Here is a 23212-nt window from a genome sequence, read left to right on the forward strand (position 1 = left end):
ATTTCCCCTTCTTCAGCAGCCGCTTTAAGACTGCGTGCTATGAGACTTTCTGGAGCAGGGCCCCTAGAAGAGCCAAAAGTGGAACTGGCTCGGTGTTTCAGAGTCCTGGCAGACAGAGAGGTGGAGACTTCTTCCTCATCTGTCTCTGCCTGTGGGTGTGGCCTAAACACTCCCTCCTTTCTCAATGTTTGCTGCGCCACAGCCCTGGGTCTTAATTTCTGCTGCACCACAACCCTGATTCTAACTTCCTCCCTACTCTTCCTTGCTCTTACTTCATCCTCCAAATGGCTACTTCCTCCTTTTTCTTCAAGTGGCTCCTCATAAGATACAAGATACTAGCCCTTATCAATACCTTGGTCACACCCTTAGTGAAGGGAGGGCATCTAGAATACCCCCCAAAGTGAATTTAGAGAAATGTAGGACCCTTAATGATTTCCAGAAACTTATGGTTCCATACAATGGAAACGTTCTATTATGTTTCTTAAAGTTTCTCTAAGTTCTGCCCAAGGATAAATCAGAGGAGGACCTCCTCCTCCGATTTATCCTTGGGCAGAACTTAGAGAAACTTATAAGAATTATAAGGATTGTAATAATCCTCCTCCTCAGAAGATTCTCCTGATGATTCTCCCACTTGTGTGCCAATAGTTTCTCTCCCACAGGGAGGAGAAGCCCCCTGTAGCATTGTATTTATGAGAGAATAAAAGGAGAAGTCCTGGTCAGTTAGGATTCCAGGGCATGACTCATCAAAAGAAGCCAACTGTCGCCCAACTGTCTCCCAGTTCTCTTTGGTAATCCCTGAATGTCCTAACCAAGGGGAGACCCCCCACACCTTATCTACAAATTCGCAGTACTGCTTAATGTGTGGCTTAAATTGATGCCGCTTACCTAATTTATATAACTGACAAGCTAGAACTGCCTTTTCTTCGGGTCTAATCAGGGGAAAACCCATCCCCTGCCCCGTAACTTCGTCCCAGATTAATCTCAAATTAATCTGAGGCTGTCCAGCTCTTCTCCCTATTAAGGGAGGCCAGGTGGAAATTCCCTTTGCCCCACGTTGGGCGCCAGCATCGTAAATTTACAAGGGATGCTTCTTTGACTTCTCTGGAAATATTGCCATTCTATGACACCTTGCTTTTGATAGAGACAACCAATATGTGACCTTTGATTTAAAAAGGTAGCAAATATAGGTTTCTCAGGATCAAATTGAACTATAGACCCATGACACCTGGACAGGATCTGTGTCATGGCCTCTTTTGCTTGTGAGGTCCAATACCTGGGGGAGGTCAATGTGGAATCTCCTTTCAGGATATCATAAAGAGGATACATCAAATCATCAGGAATAGGAACTTAGAACGTATCCATTGTATGGAACCAATAAGTTTCTGGAAATCATTAAGGGTCCTACATTTCTCTAAATTCACCTTTGGTGGTATTCTAGATGCCCTCCCTTCACTAAGGGTGTGACCAAGGTATTGATAAGGGCTAGTATCTTGTATCTTATGAGGAGCCACTTGAAGCCCATATTTACTCAAGGCAAGGAGCATTTCTTTTGTTAATTCTTCTAGCTCCGAGGATTGCTTAGTAGCCATGAGAATATCATCCAATAACTGCAACATATGCTTGGCACATAGTTGGACTATTGGCCATTCCCTGAGATAATACAGTAAACTGATACCTGATTGACGGGCTTTGAAAATTTTTTTGATGGTACCGAGAATGCAAATTTATCCCTATCCTCAGGGTGACGGGGAATGCTATAAAAACAATCCTTAATATCTATTATCTTTATAACAAATTCTCTAGGTATAAAGGCAGGAGAAGGAAGACCTGTCTGTAGTGGGCCCATAGGGACCATTCTTTTATTCACCGCCCATAAGTCAATAAGCATTCTCCAAGTGCCAGCTTTCTTTTTTATTAAAAATACTGGAGAATTATAAGGGCTAGTGGTAGGCTCGATTCTGTGTTGTAACAATAATTCCTTAACTATATCTTTTAATGCAGTGAGCTTCTCCATATAAAGGGGTCACTGTTCCACCCACACAGGGTTATCACTCCTCCAAGTAATCTTTGGGCAGTAGCCCCTAGGAGTTTGTTGCCAAATGTTCAGGGGTGGTAAGATATAATTGTAACTGATGTAACAAATCTCTACCCCACAGGGCAGAGCCTAGTCCCGTAATCTTTAAGGGACAAATAAAACCACTTTGTCCTTCATAACTCCATCTCAAATGATGCTCTGCTTTTCTAGCCCCTTGATGGCCTCCCACCCCCAAAATAGGGGTGGTAGATGACATAAGCGGCCAAGAAGGGTCCCACTGTACTGAATCAATAACGGACACATCAGCTCCAGTGTCAATCATTCCTGACACTAATTTGCCTTCTATATCTATCTGTATAATGGGCCGTTGTAATCTGACTTCAGTGCACCAATTTACTTGTGGGACACTCTCACTCTCAATCCATGGCAAAGATATTCCTCGGCCAATAGCCATGCCAGGGGGAAGGGTTACTGGGTAGCAGTGTGGGTTGGTAAGGTACACAGTAGTGTCACCAGATGGCAGTAGTTGGGTGTGGACAAGTACAGGAGAATATCCTGTAGCACCCACTACTAGTCGGGGAAATGTAGCTGGGACCACTTCTATAGGGGGTGATTATTAATGAATCCTCTTCCTTTCCCTGCTCGGCAACTGTTAGAATAGTTTGACCTAGATCCTTTCGTTCTGTAGTTCCCTCTGATATCGCTCCTGTAACCCTTTTGGTTCTGGGTCTGGCCCCATGGGCATCTCTGAAGCTACTGTAATTGGATAGGCTCTTTGTTTAAACTCCACAATTCTTTATCAGGGTACAGATGGTATTCTCTGTCACAGGTGCTCTAAATTGTCCCTGATTATTGCATTGATGGAATGAGCAAATTCATTAACCCCCATGTTACTGTTGTGGTATACAATGTTTTTCTGGTTCTGCTCATCTTGCTCAGCATCAGTTCATGCAAATCTTTCCAGGCTTCTCTGAATTACCATCCGTCCTGGTTTCTAATAGAACAATAATGTTCCATAACGTACATATACCACAATTTGTTCAGCCATTCCCCAATTAATGGACACTTAACTCAGTTTCCAGTTCTTTGTCACCACAAAGAGAGCTGCTATGAATATTTTTTGTACAAGTGACTTTTATCATTTTGCATGATCTCTTCAGGATTTAGGCCCAGTAGTGATATTGCTGGATCAAAGGGCATGCACATTTTTATTGTAAGGCAAACTTTTCCAAAGAACACTAAGACATCTTATTTAAGTTGAAACTTATTTAAGTTAAACTTATAGAGGCTAAATTTCAAGTAAATTTTATCACATTAAACTTTCTTCGGCATGTTTTTAATAGAAATGGCTGCAAGATCTATGTGAGAAGAATAATTGGAAACACAAACGTTCTCCAATAATTTGGAGAGAATTATTAGACCGTGGGGGAAAGAGTCTTCTTCTGGGAGGATTTAATGATTTCTTGGAGCATGCTGAGGTAATAAGGTTGTTCAGTAGTTAACATCTCTTTGAAATTTTATCTTCTCTGCCTCATACTTATTTTTGTTTTGTAAATGCAGTCAGTCTTAAAAAGTTTTTGTCTTTTACTTTTTCATGTAGTGTCTCTCTCTCTCTCTCTCTGTCTCTCTGTCTCTCTGTCTCTGTCTCTGTCTCTCTCTCTCTCTCTCTCTCTCTCTCTCTCTCTTTCTCTGTATGTGTGTGGGTATTGATTTATCTATCCCAACTCCACTGACACGTTGGATTCCCAAAGCAAAGCTATTACTTTCTTCTCCTTCAGAGGTTTGAGGGGATCTCTTAGTTTTAGGTGGGGCAGAGCCTTAGGAGGAGTTGCTCCCTTGCTGAGGTCACAGCATTTTTATTGGGCCAATCTAAAAGTGGTGAACTGGATCACAAAGTTGCTTCTTATGACTGACTGGCTCCTCATATTAACAGCAAACTCTTGTATGGACTTTATATAACTCCTGAACCTATAGTAGAATTTCTGATTTTATGAAATTCATGAGGTAACCTAGTCTCTTTGGTCTTCTACACCTGAGAGCAGAAGTTAGAAACACAAACAGGACAAGAAGCAGAGGCACCAAGAATTCATGGGCATATGTTAGCCTTTAAAAGGTTAGTAGACTGCTAGTGCTCCATCTCTCCCCTCCTGCAGACTTATGGCATTTCTTCTTCACTTATAGCCAAGGAAAAGATGATTTGATTGTTTAAAATTTCATGATTTAACCTGTGTGTGACTTTTATGTGCATACTTAGTTCCAGTTCAGTATCAGATCAAGGCTTTTCTTCACCACAAAGTAAGCAGATGAGAAAGTTAAAACACCTGCACATGCTCTGAACTGGGGGGTATATCTCCCCTAATATTCATGATCATGAATTTCCAAAAGCAGGCTCGCCACATTCCCTAGATGTTATGGCAGCAGAGTATACTGTGGAAAAGGACCCCCATTTCCTTCAATTTGTATGAAATAGAATGAGTCTTTGTATGTGCTCCTTTGCTAATTTGGGCCTTCTCTCTGTCCAGCTTTACTATAACATGTCCTCAAAGATGATCACTGAGGAGATGATGCTTATTAGTGGCGAGAACTTGAAGACCCATATAGAAATTGAGCAGGAGCAAGAAGACCTTAAAAAGGAGATCAATCCACTAAAGATCTGGATCACTGGGTAAGATAGTAAAGTCAATGTAATTCTTTATCATGATAAATGAATAATTTCACAACAGATTAGGCAAATATTACTTTTGAAATTTATTTCAGTGATTTATTTAAAATGCACGTAAATGAAAATTTACTGCCAATTTAGCACCATTTAGAAGAGTTCAACATTTCTTTATTTCTGAATACAAAATTAACATTCTCACAAAGCATTTTGTTTGTTGAGTAGACTTTCCAAAAAAAATAGCTCCCTGTTACCCATGTCTATATTATGGCAAATTTTAAAATGTTTTACTTTTTTCTATGACTTGACTTAAAATCCTAGTTCTATAATGTACTTATAAATTTAAATCCTGACTAAATTTTGATTGGTTTAAAACATATTTCTTAGTATTTTTTCCCAAAACTTCTCCAAAACTTTTCATAAACAATAGTTTAGAGACTTGATCATTTTTATTTTCACATGAGAAAATTTAAAAGGACAACCAAAGCAAATGGTAGTTTATTAGAAACAGCTCCCTAGAAACATAAATTTTTATTTCAGTTATTTGAAAAGAGACAGCTGGGTCGGCTAGGTGGTGCAGTGGATAGAGTACTGGTCCTGGAGTCTGGAGGACCTGAGTTCAGATGTGACCTCAGACACTTTATTTAGAATTACCTAGCTGTGTGACCTTGGGCAAATCAGTTAACCTGTTAATTAACCAGTTAATAAAAATATGTACAGTCTTATTGTATTTATAGAACAGAATGGGAATTAAAATTAACCACAAATTAAAATGTTAACACAAATGTGAAGGATGTAAAACACATGTTAAATATATGTGGTCTACTGAATAGAAATAATTGTTTGGTAAGAGTAAAGGTTTAAGGGGAAACATCTTTTTATAATTTATAATGAAGTTGTCACATTTTCATTAGTGCATCTTGTCGTACATGCTACAATCTGATTCCATTACTGGTAAATGGAGAAGTATTTGGGATGAAGGAAGAAATAAGCATCCATCTCTTAAACAACAACTTTGAAGAAGATGATCTAGATAGCATTGTGATGGAGGGCCAAGACTTGGCAGCACCTCTTCTGTGGAATATCTCCATGTGCACAGTAAAAGAAGAGGCATTTCTTGAGGCTGAGGTTATCATTATACTTGCTGATGATGTTGAAGCTGAGTCTGAATCTCTAGAAAATAGAATCAAAGCTAGATATTCTCTGTGTCAATTATATGGATCTCTGATTGAGAAAAATGCTCATCGATCTGTGAAAGTTATTGTGGCAGGAAAGACATTTCTAAATCTCACCTCCAGTTTGCTTATTACATTTGCACCATCTATTTACCCACGGAACGTCATTGCTGTGGCCATGATGATTGAAAATGAAGCAAAAGCCATGTTGGCCAGAAAATTGAAAACACCAGCCAATGGTGAGTCATTTGTATTTTTAATAGATGGTGTTTTTGTTCTCAAAACAGCTAAAACTCTGCCCTCTGAGGTCAAGTGAGAGACTGGCTATTGGAGAAAATGCAATGAACAGGGATCAGCAAACCTGGGGCACAATCCTGGTTGTGGCCCCAACAGAGGGACCTCAGATCATACTTAACCTGGCTGAGCCTCAGCTGTCACATGAGAGAACTGATGTAGATTTTTCCAGGATGATGATTGAGAGACCAAAATGACCATCTAGGCCAAGCCATTCCTTTTACAGATGAGGAAACAGAAATGGCATGCTGGAGAAGTCCCAGTCATTAGTCCTAAAGTTGCTGTCCACTCTAGAATTTCTAATTCTATGATTCTTGTGTATAATCTGATTAGTTGACAAACCCTTGGTGGTAAATGTTTAATGAATGTTTATGGTTAATTTATTTATCATGAGAAAAGATAAAGGAATGTAGACTATATGCTTGCCCTTGACCAAATCACTGGAAATTATATAAGTTTCCTGGGGCAGGGTATGCCTTTTATCTTTGCCCATCTTTCCAGCATTGGCATAGTACTCCCAGCTAATAAATTGACAGTTAATAGACTCATGGCCAGAAGGAGTCCTGGGTGAAAACACTTGAGTTTAAGTGACTTACATGAGGCTATACAGGTCAAGGGGCATTTATGGAATTCCCAAATGCAGTGCTGCCTCCATTTTGCCAAGCTGTTAAATCAATATTCACTGATTAGCAATAATAATAATAATTATTATTATTGACTGTTTATATATATATATATATATATATATATATATATAGTTCATTACTATTTCAAAGGACATTATATCACATCACATTCAAATCATAGAACAACCTTAGGAAATTAGTATTAAAATATTATTGTCTTTATTTTACAAAATATCTGAGACCTCAATATATAAAGTAATTTGCTCATGCTTCACATAACTACTGTCAAAGATGGGATTTGAATATAATTCTTCCTAATTCAAGTCCAACATTACCTGATGCACAACATTAAACTGAATTGAATTAAATTTTCTTAAATCATGCATCAAAATTTTTAAAATTATAATGCATTGTTAGGTTGATATTTAGATTTTTAAATAATTTCATACTTTCATATGTTTTAAGATTGTGTACCATATCACAAGATCTGCATAGACCCAGTATGTGTGATTTATGTGCCCTTTATTTTTTTAAAGATTTTGAACCTAATTTCCTTAAGTCCCTAAGTTCCCCAGTTTGTGTATATCCAATTAAATTCAATTCAACATTTACTAGGCATCTCCCATGAGCAAAGCACTGTTGTAGATGCTGGAGCTGATACAAAAATAAATGACCATTTTTCTCAGGGAGCTCAGAGAAATGATATATATGCACATATAACTATAATATAAAACCAAATTTGATTAAGTATAATACTCAATAAATGCTATATGGAATTTGTAAAGGAATGGAGAAAATTCATGTTATGTTGGTTAGGCAAGGAGCAGCTAACTTGGAGCCTTTCACATACTAGGTACTTAATAAATAAAATGATAGTTTATGGTGTTTGATAGATGCTGAAATGGATTTTTGCTCTTTTCAGTCATCATCCTTACTAGTTAGTGAAATGGCAAGTGTGAAAGTTAAGTGGATACATGAGTGGGTTGGAAAACAGGCATTTTGCAAGTAGCAACAAGGTTCAGTTTAAAAAATGCTGACTTTGGATTCAGAAGCTATAGGAAGGTTTCACTTTCTACCTAGCTTAGTTAACCTCCAACATCCAACAGTAGATGGAATCTGAGCAAGCCAGGTCCTTGGGGAAAGGATCAGTGGACATTCGAGAATATAAAGCATTATTTCAGGCAACCAATGGACTCTGCAACCCTTAACAAATGACACAAAAACTGCATTCATTACTACATAAACCTTATAAACAAACTTTACAAACATATCTGATTATTAGTTATCAAATTATTAATTTGAACCTACTATGTGCCTGAGTATACAAAGACAAAGACTAAACAACTCTTGCCTCCATTTTACTCAAAAATCTATTGCAGGAAAAAGATACATCTAATAATAATAATAATAATAATAAATAGCTAATACATAATTTATATAATGTCATGTGCTGGGTACTCTGCTAAGTAAACATTTTATAAACAAGAGAAGGCGTATTATATGTCAGGACCACCCTCTAAGAAAGCCCCATTGAATGGGTGAAGAATAACATATAATGAAATTGGGAAGAAGGACCAGAGCCAAGTTATAATGGACTTTAGAGCCCAAACAGAAGATCTTGTATTGATTCTAGAAGAAATAGGGAGCCAGTGGAGTTTACTGAGACTCAGAGCTGCACAATCAGAGTTGTACTTTAAAAAAGTCACTTTGATGGCTTTGTGGAGGTTGGATTGAAGTTGTGAGAAATTTAAGACAAGGAGACCGATTAACAGGTTATAGAAAAGTTCAGGAGAGAATTTGTGCAAACATAAACCAGGTTGATGGCTGTGTAAGTAGAGATAATTGGAAGGATGTGAGAAGATTGTGGGCACAGAGTTGATAGGACCAAGCTATTGATATGTGGGGTGAAAAAAGATAAAGAGCAGTCAAGGATGACTGAGATTGTAAACCTAGGAAAGTGGAAGGACAGTGGCACTCTCAACAGAAAAAGAACATCCAGAAAATGGGTGAATTTAGGGTGAAAGATGATGAGCTGTGCTTTAGATATGTTGAGTTTGAAGTGTCTATGGAATATCCAATTTGAATGGTCTATAAGCAATTGGGGATGTGGTACCAGAACCCTGGACTGGATTATAGATCAGTTGGTCATCCCTATATAAATATTGTTTAAATCTAAGGAGGATACTGAGAAAGAAGAGATTCCAAAACTATAGTCAGCGGTTCACTTACAATAATGGGGCACAAAAATGATAATCCAGGGGGAAAAGACTGAAAACAAATGGTCAGATGTATAGGAAGAGAACCAAGAGAGAGTAGAGTCATTAATGTATTTGATCAAGAGGAGGAATCAGTAAGTTTGGATGCTGCAGAGATTTCAAGAAGGATGAGGAGTGAGAAAAGGTCATTAAATCTGGCGATTGAGATATAGTTAGTGCCTTGAACAGTTTCAGTTGAGTAATGAACTTAGCTGCTACATTGCCAAGTTTAAAAGTTACCAAGAGGAGAAATGAAGGCAAAGAAATAAGACTTTCCCCTTGGGAGATAGGCCACAAAAGGAAGGAGACATCTATGATGACAACTTGAGAAATAATGGGGTTAGTGAGTGTTGTTTTTTTGTTTTTGTTTTTGTTGATACTATTTTTCAAGGAAGAAGAGACTTGAGTGTGTTTATAAGCATAAGGAAGAAATCTGGACATAAAGGAGAATTTGAAGATTGGAGGGGGCATGATGATGATGATGATGATGATGATGATGATGGAAGTCTACTGTTAGGGGAAGTTGACAGGGAATGGGAGCTAGGAAGAGAATTACACTTCAATGTAATTCTCATACCTTGTATTTTATTTTATTGAAATATTTTACTTATTTTGTATTGCATTTTTCCCCCATTCTTGTTTCCCCCACACACAGAAGGCATTCTGTTAGTCTTTACATTGGTTCCATGCTATACATTGATCTCAGTTGAATGTTATGACAGAGAAATCAAATCCTTAAAGAAGAATAATAAAGTATGAGATAGTAAAATTACATAATAAGATAACAAGTTTTTTCCTAATTTGAAGGTAATAGTCTTTGGTCTTTATTCAAAATTCTTTCTCTGGATACAGATGGTATTCTCCATTGCAGATAGCCCAAAATTGTCCTTGGTTGTTGCACTGATGAAATGAGCAAGTCTATCAAGGTTGATCATCACCCCCATGTTGCTATTAGGGTGTACAATATTGTTCTGGTTCTGCTCATCTAGTTCAGCATCAGTTCATGAAAATCCCTCTAGGCTTCCCTGAATTCCCATCCCTCCTGGTTTCTAATAGAGTAATAGTATTCCATGACATATACATATATACATATATATGTATATGTATATATATATATATATATATATATATATATATATATATATATATATCACAGTTTGTTAAGCCATTCCCCAATTGAAGGACATTTACTTAATTTCCAATTCTTTGCCACCACAAACAGGGCTTCTATAAATATTTTTGTACAAGTGATGTTTTTACCCCTTTTCATCATCTCTTCAGGGTATAGACCCAGTAGTGGTATTGCTGTATCAAAGGGTATGCACATTTTTGTTGCCCTTTGGGCATAATTCCAAATTTCTCTCCAGAAAGGTTGGATGAGTTCATAGTTCCATCAACAATGTATTAGTGTCCCAGATTTCCTGTATCCCTTCTAACATTGATCATCATCTTTTCTGGTCATATTGGCCAGTCTGAGAGGTGTGAAGTGGTACCTCAAAGAAGTTTTAATTTGCATTTCTATAATAAGTAATGATTTAGAGCAATTTTTCATATGACTATGAATTGCTTTGATCTCCTCATCTGTAAATTGCCTTTGCATATCCTTTGACCATTTGTCAATTAGGGAATGGCTTTTTAAAAAAAAATATGACAGTTCTCTGTATATTTTAGGAATGAGTCCTTTTTCTGAAGCATTAGTTGTAAATATTGTTTCCCAGTTTACTACATTTCTTTTAATCTTGGTTACAGTGGTTTTATCTGTGCAAAAGCTTTTTAATTTAATGTAATCAAAATCATCTAGTTTGTTTTTAGTGATGTTCTCCATCTCTTCATTAGTTACAAACTGCTTCCCTTTCCATAGATCTGACAGATAAAATAATCCTTGATCTTCTAATTTGCTTATAGTATTGTTTTTTATGTCTAAATCCTGTATCCATTTGGATCTTATCTTGGTATAGGATGTGAGGTGTTGGTCTAATCTAAGTTGCTTCCATACTACCTTCCAATTTTCCCAGCAGTTTTTATCAAAGAGAGAGATTTATCCCAATAGCTGGACTCTTTGGATTACTATAATCATTTCCTGCCTTGCACCTAGTCTATTCCACTGGTCCACCACTCTATTTCTTAGCCAATACTAGACAGTTTTGATGACTGATGCTTTATAATATAATTTTAGATTGGGTAGGGCTAAGCCCCCTGCTTTTGTACTTTTTTTCATTATATCCCTGTAAATTCTTGACTTTTTATTTCTCCATATGAATTTACTTAAAACTTTTTCTAACTCATTAAAGTAATTTTTTTGGAATTTTTGTTGGTAGGGCACTAAACAGGTAGTTTAGTTTTCATAGAATTGTCATTTTTATTCTATTAGCTCTACTTATCCATGAGCAGTTGATATTTGCCCAATTATTTAAATCTGATTTAATTTGTGTGAGAAGTGTTTAATAATTATTTTCAAAAAGTTTCTGAGTCTGTCCTGGCGAATAGATTCCCAGGTATTTTATATTGTCTGAGGTTACTTTGAATGGGATTTCTCTTTCTAGTTCTTCTCGCTGTATCTTGCTATTCATATATAAAACCTTGAGGATTTATGAGGGTTTATTTTATATCTTGCAACTTTGCTAAAATTGCTAATTGTTTCCAGTAGTTTTTTGGATGATTTCTTGGGATTCTCTAGGTATACCATCATGTCATCTGCAAAGAGTGAGTTTTCTCTCCTTCCTTATTCTAATTTCTTCAATTTCTTTTTCTTCTCTTATTGCTGAGGCTAACATTGCTAATATGATATTGAATAGTAGTGGTGATAATGGACATCCTTGTTTCACCCCTGATCTTATTGGGAATGCCTCAAGCCTATCACCATTGCATATACTGTTTGTTGATGGTTTCAGATAGATTCTGATTATTATTCTAAGGAACAAACCATTTATTCCTACACTCTCTAGTGTTTTTATAAGAATGGGTGCTGTATTTTGTCAAAAGCTTTTTCAGCATCTATTGATATGATCATATGATTTCTGACAGGTATCTTATTGATATAATTAATTATACTAACAGTTTTCCTAATAATTGAACCAACCCTGCATTCCTGGAATAAATCCTACTTGATCATAATGTATTGCCCTAGTGATAATTTGTTGTAATCGTTTTGCTAAGATTTTTTTTTAAAGACTTTTGCAACTATATTCATCAGGGAGATAGGTCTGTAATTTTCTTTCTCTGTTTTAACTCTTCCTGGTTTAGGTATCAACACCATATTGGTGTCATAGAAAGAGTTAGGCAGAGTTCTGTCTTCGTCTATTTTCCCAAAGAGTTTATATAGAATTGGAATCAACTGTCCCTTAAATGTTTGATAGAATTCACTTGTGAATCCATCTGGCCCTGGAGATTTTTTTCTTAGGGAGTTCAATAATAGCTTGTTGAATTTCTTTTTCTCAGATAGGGCTATTTAGATTTTGGATTTCCTCTTCATTTAATCTGGGCAACTTATATTTTTGTAAATATTCATCGATTTCACTTAGATTATCAAATTTATTGGCATATAGTTGGGCAAAATAATTACAAATTATTACTTTAATTTCCTCCTCATTGGTGGTGAATTCACCTTTTTCATTAATGATACTAGCAATTTGGTTTTCTTCTTTGTTTTTTTTAATCAAATTGACCAAAGGTTTATCAATTTTATTGGATTTTTTCATAAAACCAAGTCTTGGTTTTATTTATTAGTTCAATAGTTTTCTTGCTTTCAATTTTATTAATTTCTCCTTTAATTTTTAGAATTTTTAATTTGGTATTTAATTGGGGATTTTTAATTTGTTCTTTCTCTAATTTTTTTAGTTGCATATTTCATACATTGATTTTTTCTTTCTCTAATAGATCCCCTGAGAGCCACCTTGAGTGTATCCCATAGGTTTTGGTATGTTGTTTCATTATTGTCATTATCTAGGATGAAATAATTAATTCTTTCTATAATTTGTTGCTTAATCCACTCATTCTTTAAAATGAGGTTATTTAGTTTTCAATTAGTTCTGGGTCTGTATCTCCCTGGCCCAGTATTGCATATGATTTTTATTGCACTATGATCTAAGAAAGATATATTCACTATTTCTGCCTTTCTGATCATTAGGTTTTTAATACCCTGTTACATGGTCAATTTTTGTGTAAGTGCCATGTACTGCAGAGAAAAAGGTATATTCCTTTCTAACTTCATTCAATTTCCTCCATAAGTCTATCATATCTAGGTTTTCTAGCAATCTATTTACCTCCTTAACTTCCTTCTTGTTTATTTTATGATTCAATTTGTCTAAATCTGAGAGTATAAGGTTGAGGTCTCCCACTAGTAAAGCTTTGCTGTCTTTGTCTTCCTGTAGCTCTTTCAACTTCTCCTCTAAGAATTTGGATGATGTCCCATTGGGTGCATACATATTTAGTATTGAAATTACTTTATTGTCTATGGTACCTTTTAGGAGGATATAGTTTCCTTCCTTATCTCTTTTAATGCTCTATTTTTTCAGCTGCTTTGTCTCAGACAAGGATTGCTACCCCTACTTTTTTAACTTCAGCTGAAGCAAAATATTTTTGCTCCAACCTTTTACCTTTACTCTATATGTATCTCTCTGCTTCAAATGAGTATCTTGTAAGCAGCATATTGTAGGATTCTGGTTTTTAATCTATTCTGCTATCTGCTTACATTTTAAGGGAGAGTTCATTCCATTCACATTCAAAGTTATAATTACCAACTTTGTATTGCCCTCCATGCCATCTTCCTTCTCTTTGTATTTTTCCCCTTTCTTCCCTTTATCCATGTTCCAGTGTTGTGTTTCTGAATACCAATCCTTCAGTGTGTTTATCTTCTTATATCAACCCCCCTCCCCTTTCTTTCCCCTTTCCCTTTTCCCCTTCCTTCTGTTAGTTTCCATTTTTCCTCCCCCTCCCTGTCCCCCTCTCTTTTTCCCCTTTTAATGCTTGAAAGGTAAGATAAGTTTCTTAACTAAGTGTGTCTAAGTTAACATTTCGCCAAGTCTGATGAGATGAAGCTTCAGGTGGTTTTCACCTCCTCCCTTCTACTCCTCTATTACAATAGGTCTTTTGTACCCCTTGATGTAATGAGATTTACCCCATTCAGTCTCCCTCCAACCTCCCTTCTCCTTACTGCCCCCCCCTTTTTAAGGAGGTATTGTTTTTAAATCATTCTATCAGAATCACAGAAAAGTTATGAGTATCCATCACTTCTGGATATAGAGTTTCAATTCTCAAGAGTTATGAAACTCTTTCTCCCAAGTCTGTATATAGCCAGTTTCATCTTATTGGATAGCAGTTTTGTTTTGTTTTTACCTTTTCATGGGTCTCTTGAGCCTCCTGTTTGATGTCCAAATTATCTATTTAGCTCTGGTCTTTTCATCATGAAATCTTGGAAGTCTCCCATTTCATTAAATGTGTATCTTTTTCCCTGGAAGAGAAGGCTCAGCTTTGCCAGTTAGTGGATTCTTGCCTGCATTCCAAGCTCCCTTGCCCTTCGGAATATCTCATTCCAAACCCTTCATTCCCTTAATGTCAACTGTGGTCAGGTCCTGTGTAATCCTTACTGTGGCTCCTTGGTATTTAATTCTTTTCTTTCTGGCTGCTTGCAGGATTTTTTTCTTTTATCTGGTAGTTCTGGAATTTGGTCACAACATTCTTTAGTTTTTTTCATTTTAGGATCTCTTTTTGGAGGGGATAGATGTACTTTTTTAAATAACTATTTTGCCCTCTGGTTCCATGGTATCAGGGCAATTTTCCATCATTAACTCCTATAATATTAAGTCCAGGCTTTTTTTCTCTTCAATGTTTTCAGGAAGGCCGATAATTCTTAGGTTCTCCTGTCTTGATCAGTTCTTGAGGGCAGTGGTTTTACTGATGAGATATTTTGCATTTTTTTCTATTTTTTCCATCTTTTGATTTTATTTAAGACAATTTTTTTGTCTCATGAAGTCATTACTTTCCACTGATTCCATTTTTTTTTAGAAAAGAAGATTTTTTTTTCTTCATTTATCTTTTGCAACTCCTTCTCCAGTTGGTCAATTCTATTTTTGAAGGATTTTTCTATTTGCCCAAGTGTAGGGGTTTTTTGGGGTTTTTTTTTTTTTGCATTTGCCCAATTGAAAATCTGAGAGAGTTATTCTCATTTTGTATTTGTCCAATTTGTATTTTCCAAGGATTTGTTTTCTTGTTGCGAGATATTAATTTTCTTTTGCAACGTGTTAATTTTCTCTTGATATTCTTTTCCCAATTTTTCCAATTGATTTTTAAAATCCTTCATGGTTTCTTCAAGGAAGTCTTTCTGGGCTGGAGACCAATTCATATTCTCCTCAGCAATGCTAAATCTCTATGGGTTAGAATCTGTCTCTTCTAAGTATTTCTCCATGGCCCCCTTTTCTATGACCTTTTTTCATCTTTCTAGGATCTTGTATTGGAGGGGGGAGCTGGCTCTCAGAGGTTTGCTTTTGAAGATCCTAGAGGCTCTGTTTACTTGGTTTAGTAATTCCAAGGGCAAGCCAGTAAGGGGCATGGTTGCTTTCTCTGGAGTGTTTGAGGTCCTCAGCAGCAGAGTCTGAGTTGACCCTGAACATTTGTTAATCCCTTTCTACTGAGTGAACTCTATTGCCCTGAGGGGGTGGGAGGATTGTTTATTGTTTGTTCTGGGAAAAGGGCTCTGCTGAAAGTATGGAGCTCAGGTCTGCAACCCAGCTGGTTGTTGTTCATGTGTGCTCTGAGACTCTGTGCTGGCACTCACCCTCCTGTAGCTCCTCTCCCCCTGGCCAAAGACTCTGCAGCTAAATTTGGATCTCACACTCACCACTCACCAAAGTCTCTATGGCTGAGGCTTGCCCTCTGGCTTCCCCTAGCTGCTATCCCCACCCTGATCCTCCACTCTCATCTTCTGGTTCAACCACTGTCCCCTGAGACAGACCTTCTTGGTAGGTGTTTTGCAACTAGCTTTTTTTTCTGGGTTTTGTTGATTGAATTTCTGTTAAGAGGTTTCTCTCATGTTATTTTTGAGGGGAAAGAGAAGCACTTATCACAGTACCTGTCTTCTCTCTGCCATCTTGGCCAGAAGTTCTTTGCATTGTATTTGAGATGGCTCTTTTTCTTTTCTTTATTTTTTCTTCAAAGGAATATTGGTTTGATTCAGTGTGACTGAGATCATCATGTGACTAAAAGATTTGAAATGAATCTCCTATGAAGTGATACATCATGAGCACAGTAGTCTAGAGATTAGATATTATCAGTTACTTCTCATAGATTGAAAGTGGAAGGAGTTTGCCCTCTTGGTTTACATTTCCTTAGGATATGACTTGTTTCCCCAGAAGGAAACAATATGATTCTTGCAAAGCAAGTCAAAAAAAAGGAAATTCCCCAAGATGATATATGAACATTTTAGGGTCCAATCTTTCTGTTTGTGGGAGTTTTCCTACCAACACCATTCCTCTTTCCTTAAGGCTATGCCTGTTTCAGAAGTTAGGGCCTCTTGACAACCCTACCAGTCTTTGTCCATTCAATTTCCCTTCACAGTCTATTTACCTGATCCAGCAGTTAATACCAGTAGTTCAAAATTAGAGCTACTTAGAGTCTGCACATTGAATCTCCTTTCTACCTGGGAATTGTATAAATGTTCTAGTTCCTGGTCAAATATATTAGATTTTCATCAGCTATGAACCCTCTTGAGCTGATAGTTTTGTAGGAAATGTTTATCTTTCTCCATTCTAACTAGGAAGAATTGTTAACCCAAATGATCATGGGGTAGAAAACATCACAAAAGCCGGAATTTAGACAATTTTGAAAATATAAAATGAAAAAGATTTTTAAACAGAAAATCATTAGTTTACAGTGAAGAAAAAGTTTTGTTCAAATATCATTGATAAAACTATTATATCTAAGATAGAAGGGAACTGATGCAAATAAAGACCTACAGCCGATCTCAATAGATAAGTGACTATTTAAAAAAAAATTAGGTTATAACATGGAAACATATGAAGACTTGCTCCAAATTACTTTTCATTCATTTGTTTGTTTGTTTGTTTGTTTATTAGTTTTTTGCAAGGTAGTGGGGTTAAGTGGCTTGCCGAAGGCCACACAGCTAGGTAATTATTAAGTGTCTGAGGCTGGATTTGAACTCAGGTACTCCTGACTCCAGGGCCAGTGCTCTATCCACTGCATCACCTAGCTGTCCCCTTGTTCCAAATTACTAATAGACACAAATGTAATTAAAATAAGTTTGAGGTTTCAATCCCTAACAAATGGCAAATATTAGAGAAAATGTGGAAAGTTCATGTTAAACAGACTATTGTGCCTCTGTTGCTAGGGAAGACGGGCACACATTTACATTGGCAACAATTTGGGACTTGCTAAAGCTTTGAATTGGTCTCATTTTGAATACCAATTTGAAGTTATACAAAACCTGCTATACTCTTGCCATTTGACCCAGCAAACCTATTCCTCAGTATTTATATTACAAAGAAGTCAAAGACAAAAAAAGTTCCAATTTTACCAAAACATTAATGGAAGTGCTTTTGATGGTAACAAGAGGAGAGAGAAATGAGATATTCATTAAATGAGGGAATGCCTCAGTTTTTTATCTTTAAAATAAGGAGATTGAACTTTATGGTGTCTGAGGTATCTAATATGATCTGAATGCCAATGAAAACTTTGGAATGTAAATGTAACAGAATGTTACATAAGAAATAATGACTATGAGGAATTCACAGAAACATGAGGTTTGTTTAACTGATGCAGAGATAAAACAAAGTAAATAGAACAGTCAAAAATGAAGCTGAACACAGGAAAAAAATAATGAAAATACAGATAATGAAATATCTACATCTTCTCAGCAAGGAGAAAGAAGACCTTTAGGGTACAGGGTACATACATTGCTGTATGAAGTAATTGATTTTGCTTAACATTTAACTTTAATTATAACCTTTTATGATAAGAGTTGGAATTATAGAGGATGGATTATGTTTCTATAAATAATTGTGAAATAAAAACAAAATTTATTCATAAAACATTTTTAAAGGTCAGCACAAAGAAATAAAAGATGAATGAGATCCTTTCATTTATTTAAAGCAATTTCCTTAGGTTAAGATCCCAATTAAGGAGCTCTCAGGTGATGAAATTTCCATTTTTACATGCATTGTTATATTTGTTAATTGAATCTTTTTCTTTTAGACATCAAAGATGTGATAATTTGGGGCAATATTACTGGTTCTCGCTACATTGACCTGAGGAAAGCAAAAGTTTTCAGATATAACAGTGCTATTTGGGGACCTCCAAACTTTTCACGTTTCCTATTAAACTTGATATTTGATGGGTATGGTATCTTTTAAAATTGTATACTAGTAATTACATATTAATAGATGATAAAATCAGATTCTTTAAAATAATTTTCAGCTATCTTGAATTCTGCAAAACTGTTATTGAACAATTAAACTTCTCGATTTTTACCATGTTATCAAATGAAGTGAATAGATTAGATATATCCATATGATGTATCTTGGCCACTTAGCTTTTATATTTAACTCTGTACTATTTTCATGTGTTGTCTGTGTTTGTGTGTGTGTATGTGTGTGTGTGTGTGATTTCCTACAACTTCTCACTAAAAATATTTTCAATCATATGTAATTGTTTTAGGATTAAGAGAAACCAGAAAAATATCTCAAAAATGTTTGGAATTTTAACCCAATTCATGTGATTCCCTTTGGCCTGGGAGAAGTATTTGCCATATACATTTTTTTTAAAAAATACCATGGTATGTCCTTCTATTTTAGTCTTAGGATAGTTGGTATCCAACTCCACACCACAGAGCTCTGGGCAATGATAAATGACATCTGTTACCTCTCAGAATCAATTTTGTGGGCTGCTTTCCATTACCCAATGTGCACTGCATGCTTTAATGTTTTCTGATATAGATATAAAACTGTGACCTGGAATGTACACAATTTTTTATTTTTTATATAGTTGGCTAGGTGGATGACGGCCATGAATTTTTCGGTCATAGCAGCTCTTAAAGAATATTGAGTTAATTGTATCAATGGCTAGAATTCCTCCAGTGACAAATAGATACATTCTTGAATTATTAAAGTTGGCAGCAGTAGACAAAATGTATTCCATAGTGTATATTTTCCCATAGTATCATGGAAAATAGACTATTTAAATAGAAACATATGCTACCTATAGACTTATTTAACACTTTAGTATTAGTCATTCAACAACCATTTATTATTTGTGCACTCTGTGCAAAACAATGTACAATGTCCCAGAAGAAATATAAAAGAAATTAAGGCATATTTCTTGTGCTTATTTAACTTATAGTTTACCTGCTCAATCATCTAGGATATAAAGCTAGCACTATGTGACAGAGTTCTTAGGGTAGAGTTAGTATGTGATTATACTTATGTTTATGTTTCAATTTTCCATTTCCTGTTGTTTTTTGCTTCTTTTTATTTTAAGCATTGAATTGTAGTAAAATTATCTCTTTGACTTCTTTCAGTGAGTGGGTTACCAAAGAATTCGAGGCTGCCCTCAACTTGTGGAGTTTGACTGAATATTTCAAAAGGGGAATTTCATCTGCACACTGTATAGCCACCATACTGAAGTTCTGGTATCACAGTTCTCCTCCAGGAGAAATTATATCTCTAGGATTAATAAGTGAAGGTGAATCTTTCTTTCACACATCACATGACAAAATTTTCTTACTTTTTCCTGTGCTTTGTACAGTCAGCATATTGTCTATGGTCTTATCTCTTCCATTTGAACAAAGCTCCAACAGGTCTGATTTCTTTTCCTTTGTTTAACTTTCCTATTCCAGAATTTGGTGAAGGAAGGAATAAAAAGGCCTCCTATTTCATAGGTTTTCCTGGATTCAGTCTGGAAAGATCTGAGAACTGAAGTGTTAGAGGAGGGCTAATAGCCCCCTTAAGTGCCTCCATCTTCCTTTCTCCCTAGACTTCCCATGTAAATGTAGGTTGTTTAGTCCAGTAAGTATCAAACTAAAATACAAATGGCTATCAGTGGGCCACATATTAACCTGGGAAACCACGAATTCTATTTTTGGCCCCAGGTGGTAAAATGAATAGAGCACTGGAGTCAGTAAGATTCTTCTTTCTGAGTTCAAATCTGACTTCAGATACATATTAGCTGTGGGATCTTGAACAAATCATTTGACCCTGTTTGCCTCAGTTTTCTCATCTAAAATGAGCCAAAGGAGGAATCTTTTGCTATATATCTTTACCATGAAAACCCCAAATGGTGTCATGAAGAGCTGGACACAACTGAACCACAAAAATTTTATTTTTATTTTTTTTAAACTGGTTCTGATCACATGCAAGGACCAGAGCCACACTGAGTTTCATATCTCTGGTTTAGCCCTTTAAATGTTACTTAGATAGAAAAATAAATGATTATTCATTAATTTGTTTTCTGTGAAAACCATCCTCCCTCTACCTCTCTAAGAAAACAACTCTTTTTGTTGTTGGGTTGTTTTTTTTTTGTAAGGCAAACAGGGTTAAGTGGCTTGCTCAAGGCCACACAGCTAGGTAATTATTAAGTGTCTGACACCAGATTTGAACCCAGGTACTCCTGAATCCAGGGCCGGTGCTTTATCCACTACACCACCACCTAGCCACCCTGAAAACAACTTTCTTAATAATAAATTACTGACTTTGTAATTTTAGAACACAACTATAAGTTGAGGATTCCCTATAGTTGCATACTTATGAATTTATTTTTTTAAAGTATTCTTGTATTCCTATTTTAGGGACATAAATACAGGTTAAAGTTTTAATTACATATGTAATTCGGTCATTAGCTCAATAAAGAGTGTTGTGCTAAGTCAATGATTAGGATTCTTAATTTTATTTAAAGCTCTTATAGACCAGAGACTCATAGAATTTTGAACTGAAGGTACTTGAGAGAATCACAAAATCTCAATTAAACTAGACCTCAGAAACCTTTGGATCAGTCCTTAACTAAATAAGGATAACATCTTAAACATAACTAACAATAGATTCATTCAGCTTTGCCTTGGGGATTTTGAGTAAACGGGAAACCACTACCTTCTGAAGGAAGCTATTCTACTTTTTTGAGGCACTCAAAAGTTAAGTAGTTTAGTAAAGTAAGTTAAGTAGTAAGTTTAGTAAGTTAAGTAGCTTAGTAAATGGAGGGCTGAGGCTCAAGTCAGGTAGAATCATCTTCCTGAGTTCAAATCAGAAACCTACATGCAGTGTGACCCTGGCCAAGTCATTTAACCTTTTTTTGCTTTAGTTTCCCCATCTATAAAATATGCTGAAGAGGGAAATGACAAAGAATTCTAATATTTTTTGCCAAGAAAACCCTGAATAAGGTCATAAAGAGTTGGATGTGACTGAAAAATGACAATTGTTAATAAGTTCTTCCCTCAAGTCTGAATCTTACCCTATAACTTCTTAGGAGCTATTCAGGTGCTAGTTTCTGGGGCCAAAAACAAACTAGTTTGAAATATTTCATAACTGTTTTCATTGCTCATCTCTACTTACAGTGCAGAGAAATAACTAGATCCAGGGATATAAGATTTTTTCTAGTCCACCTAACCTCTAGGATATCCTTGGGCCACCTTGTTCAATCCCCTGGTCGTGATTTCTCAACAGCAACTTCAGGGTGTCAAAAGGTCTCTCTCCAATACCGAGTGGTATCCTGGAACCTTTCCCTACTATAGGGCTTGATGCCCCAAGGAGTTATCTCCCTAAGGTCTTGTTCCCAAGACTTCCCTCAGCCAATTACTTGCCCCAGAAAAATGGTTAACTACAACTCTGTCCTGGAGCATTTATGATTTACCTTTTGAGGACAATGAGGTTGCTGGGTCCTATAGAAATGAAATAACCTCTCAAAGTCACATGGATAGCAGAAGCAGACCTTGTCCACACCTGGTACCCTTTCTAGTATACTATACTGCTGGTGCTATCTTATTTTTATAATTATTCTTCTCATTCATTCATGTCAAAAGAAATGTTAGCCCAAATAATACAAGAGAGTGGCTAATAGGTCCCCTAGGAATTTCCTCTCTGCAAAACTTCCATTTGAATATGGGACTCAGAATCTGGAACTACCCCCAGTAGGCAAAATGTTGAAGAGGGTCCAAGTTCAACCCCCTCAATTTTCATTTTCACTATTCTGATGTTCCCTCTCATCTATTTCAGATTCCTAGGGACTATGTTCCATAATTCTCCTATCAATACCTGCTATTATGAAAGGATCTGATATTAGTAATTTACAAATGAGTGTGAATATATCGTTGAATTCCATTTTAAGCTTTATGTCTAGCTGTAAATCCTCTTATAGGGATGCCAAGTATCAACCAGTAGGCAAGGATGATACTTAAGGCAGCTTGGCCTTTTCTCAGACAAATTAAAGAGTAAATAAAGCATAGAGGTTGGAGACTATCCTCTGGAAGCATTTGGATTATGGGAAATTCCAACATTTTTTACCTCTTTTAGATGTATGTCTCCTTAATGAAGTCCTCCCATTTATTCTAATGGAAAAGAACAAGTTTGATTCAGAGAATGATAGAATTGAAAACCAAATTGTAAAGCATCTGGTCCAACTTTGACCCACCCTACCACCCTCATATTAGAGAATGAGAGGCAAAATCATCTGCCCAAATACATAAGTACAACTATCAGCAGAAGAGAAGTGCTTAAGATCCAACTCATTCACTGAACAGGACTTTTTTTTTTTATTGCACAACACTGCTGGGAAGCCAGCCACAATTTCTTGTTTGACAAACAAAAAGAATATTCTACATAAAATGAGTCAACTCAATTGAATATTGAATGCTCCTCAGTAGTTGCCAGATTTTCCTATCACCTGCCACAGTCAGGTCATAATGATTGCTTTAAAAAACATTCAATATATACCTGGAAAATTACTATTCCTAGAGTCCCTGTTTTTCCCTTCAAATCATATAATTTGGTCCACAGATAAGATAAAACTCCCTTATAGGTTAGAACATGGTCAGAGAATGCAACCAAACAGGACTCTATGAGAGATGACATGGGAAACATAGACTGCCAGCTCATAGACTCTGGTCTCAAGAAAATGGTCATGGTGCCATCTAGGTATTAGGTCTCATACCCCACAATTTCTACTGTCACAAAATC

The 23212-nt window shown here is 36.1% G+C and overlaps 1 protein-coding gene across 6 annotated transcripts in view; it reads left to right on the forward strand.

Annotated features, from left to right (window-relative positions):
• Window positions 1-23212, forward strand: part of MDH1B (malate dehydrogenase 1B) — a 44095-nt gene that overhangs the window by 9697 nt on the left and 11186 nt on the right. For 5 of the 6 annotated variants that reach the window (XM_074191524.1, XM_074191526.1, XM_074191527.1 and 2 more), the window contains 5 exons: window positions 3379-3513; window positions 4558-4700; window positions 5609-6108; window positions 18249-18390; window positions 19570-19733. In XM_074191524.1, the coding sequence (XP_074047625.1) occupies window positions 3379-3513; window positions 4558-4700; window positions 5609-6108; window positions 18249-18390; window positions 19570-19733 (1084 nt within the window). The remainder of the gene's footprint in view (window positions 1-3378; window positions 3514-4557; window positions 4701-5608; window positions 6109-18248; window positions 18391-19569; window positions 19734-23212) is intronic. The other variant, XM_074191528.1, reaches the window with a different exon arrangement.

The sequence above is a fragment of the Macrotis lagotis genome, chromosome 6 (assembly GCF_037893015.1).
Source record: "Macrotis lagotis isolate mMagLag1 chromosome 6, bilby.v1.9.chrom.fasta, whole genome shotgun sequence".
Taxonomy (NCBI): domain Eukaryota; kingdom Metazoa; phylum Chordata; class Mammalia; order Peramelemorphia; family Peramelidae; genus Macrotis; species Macrotis lagotis.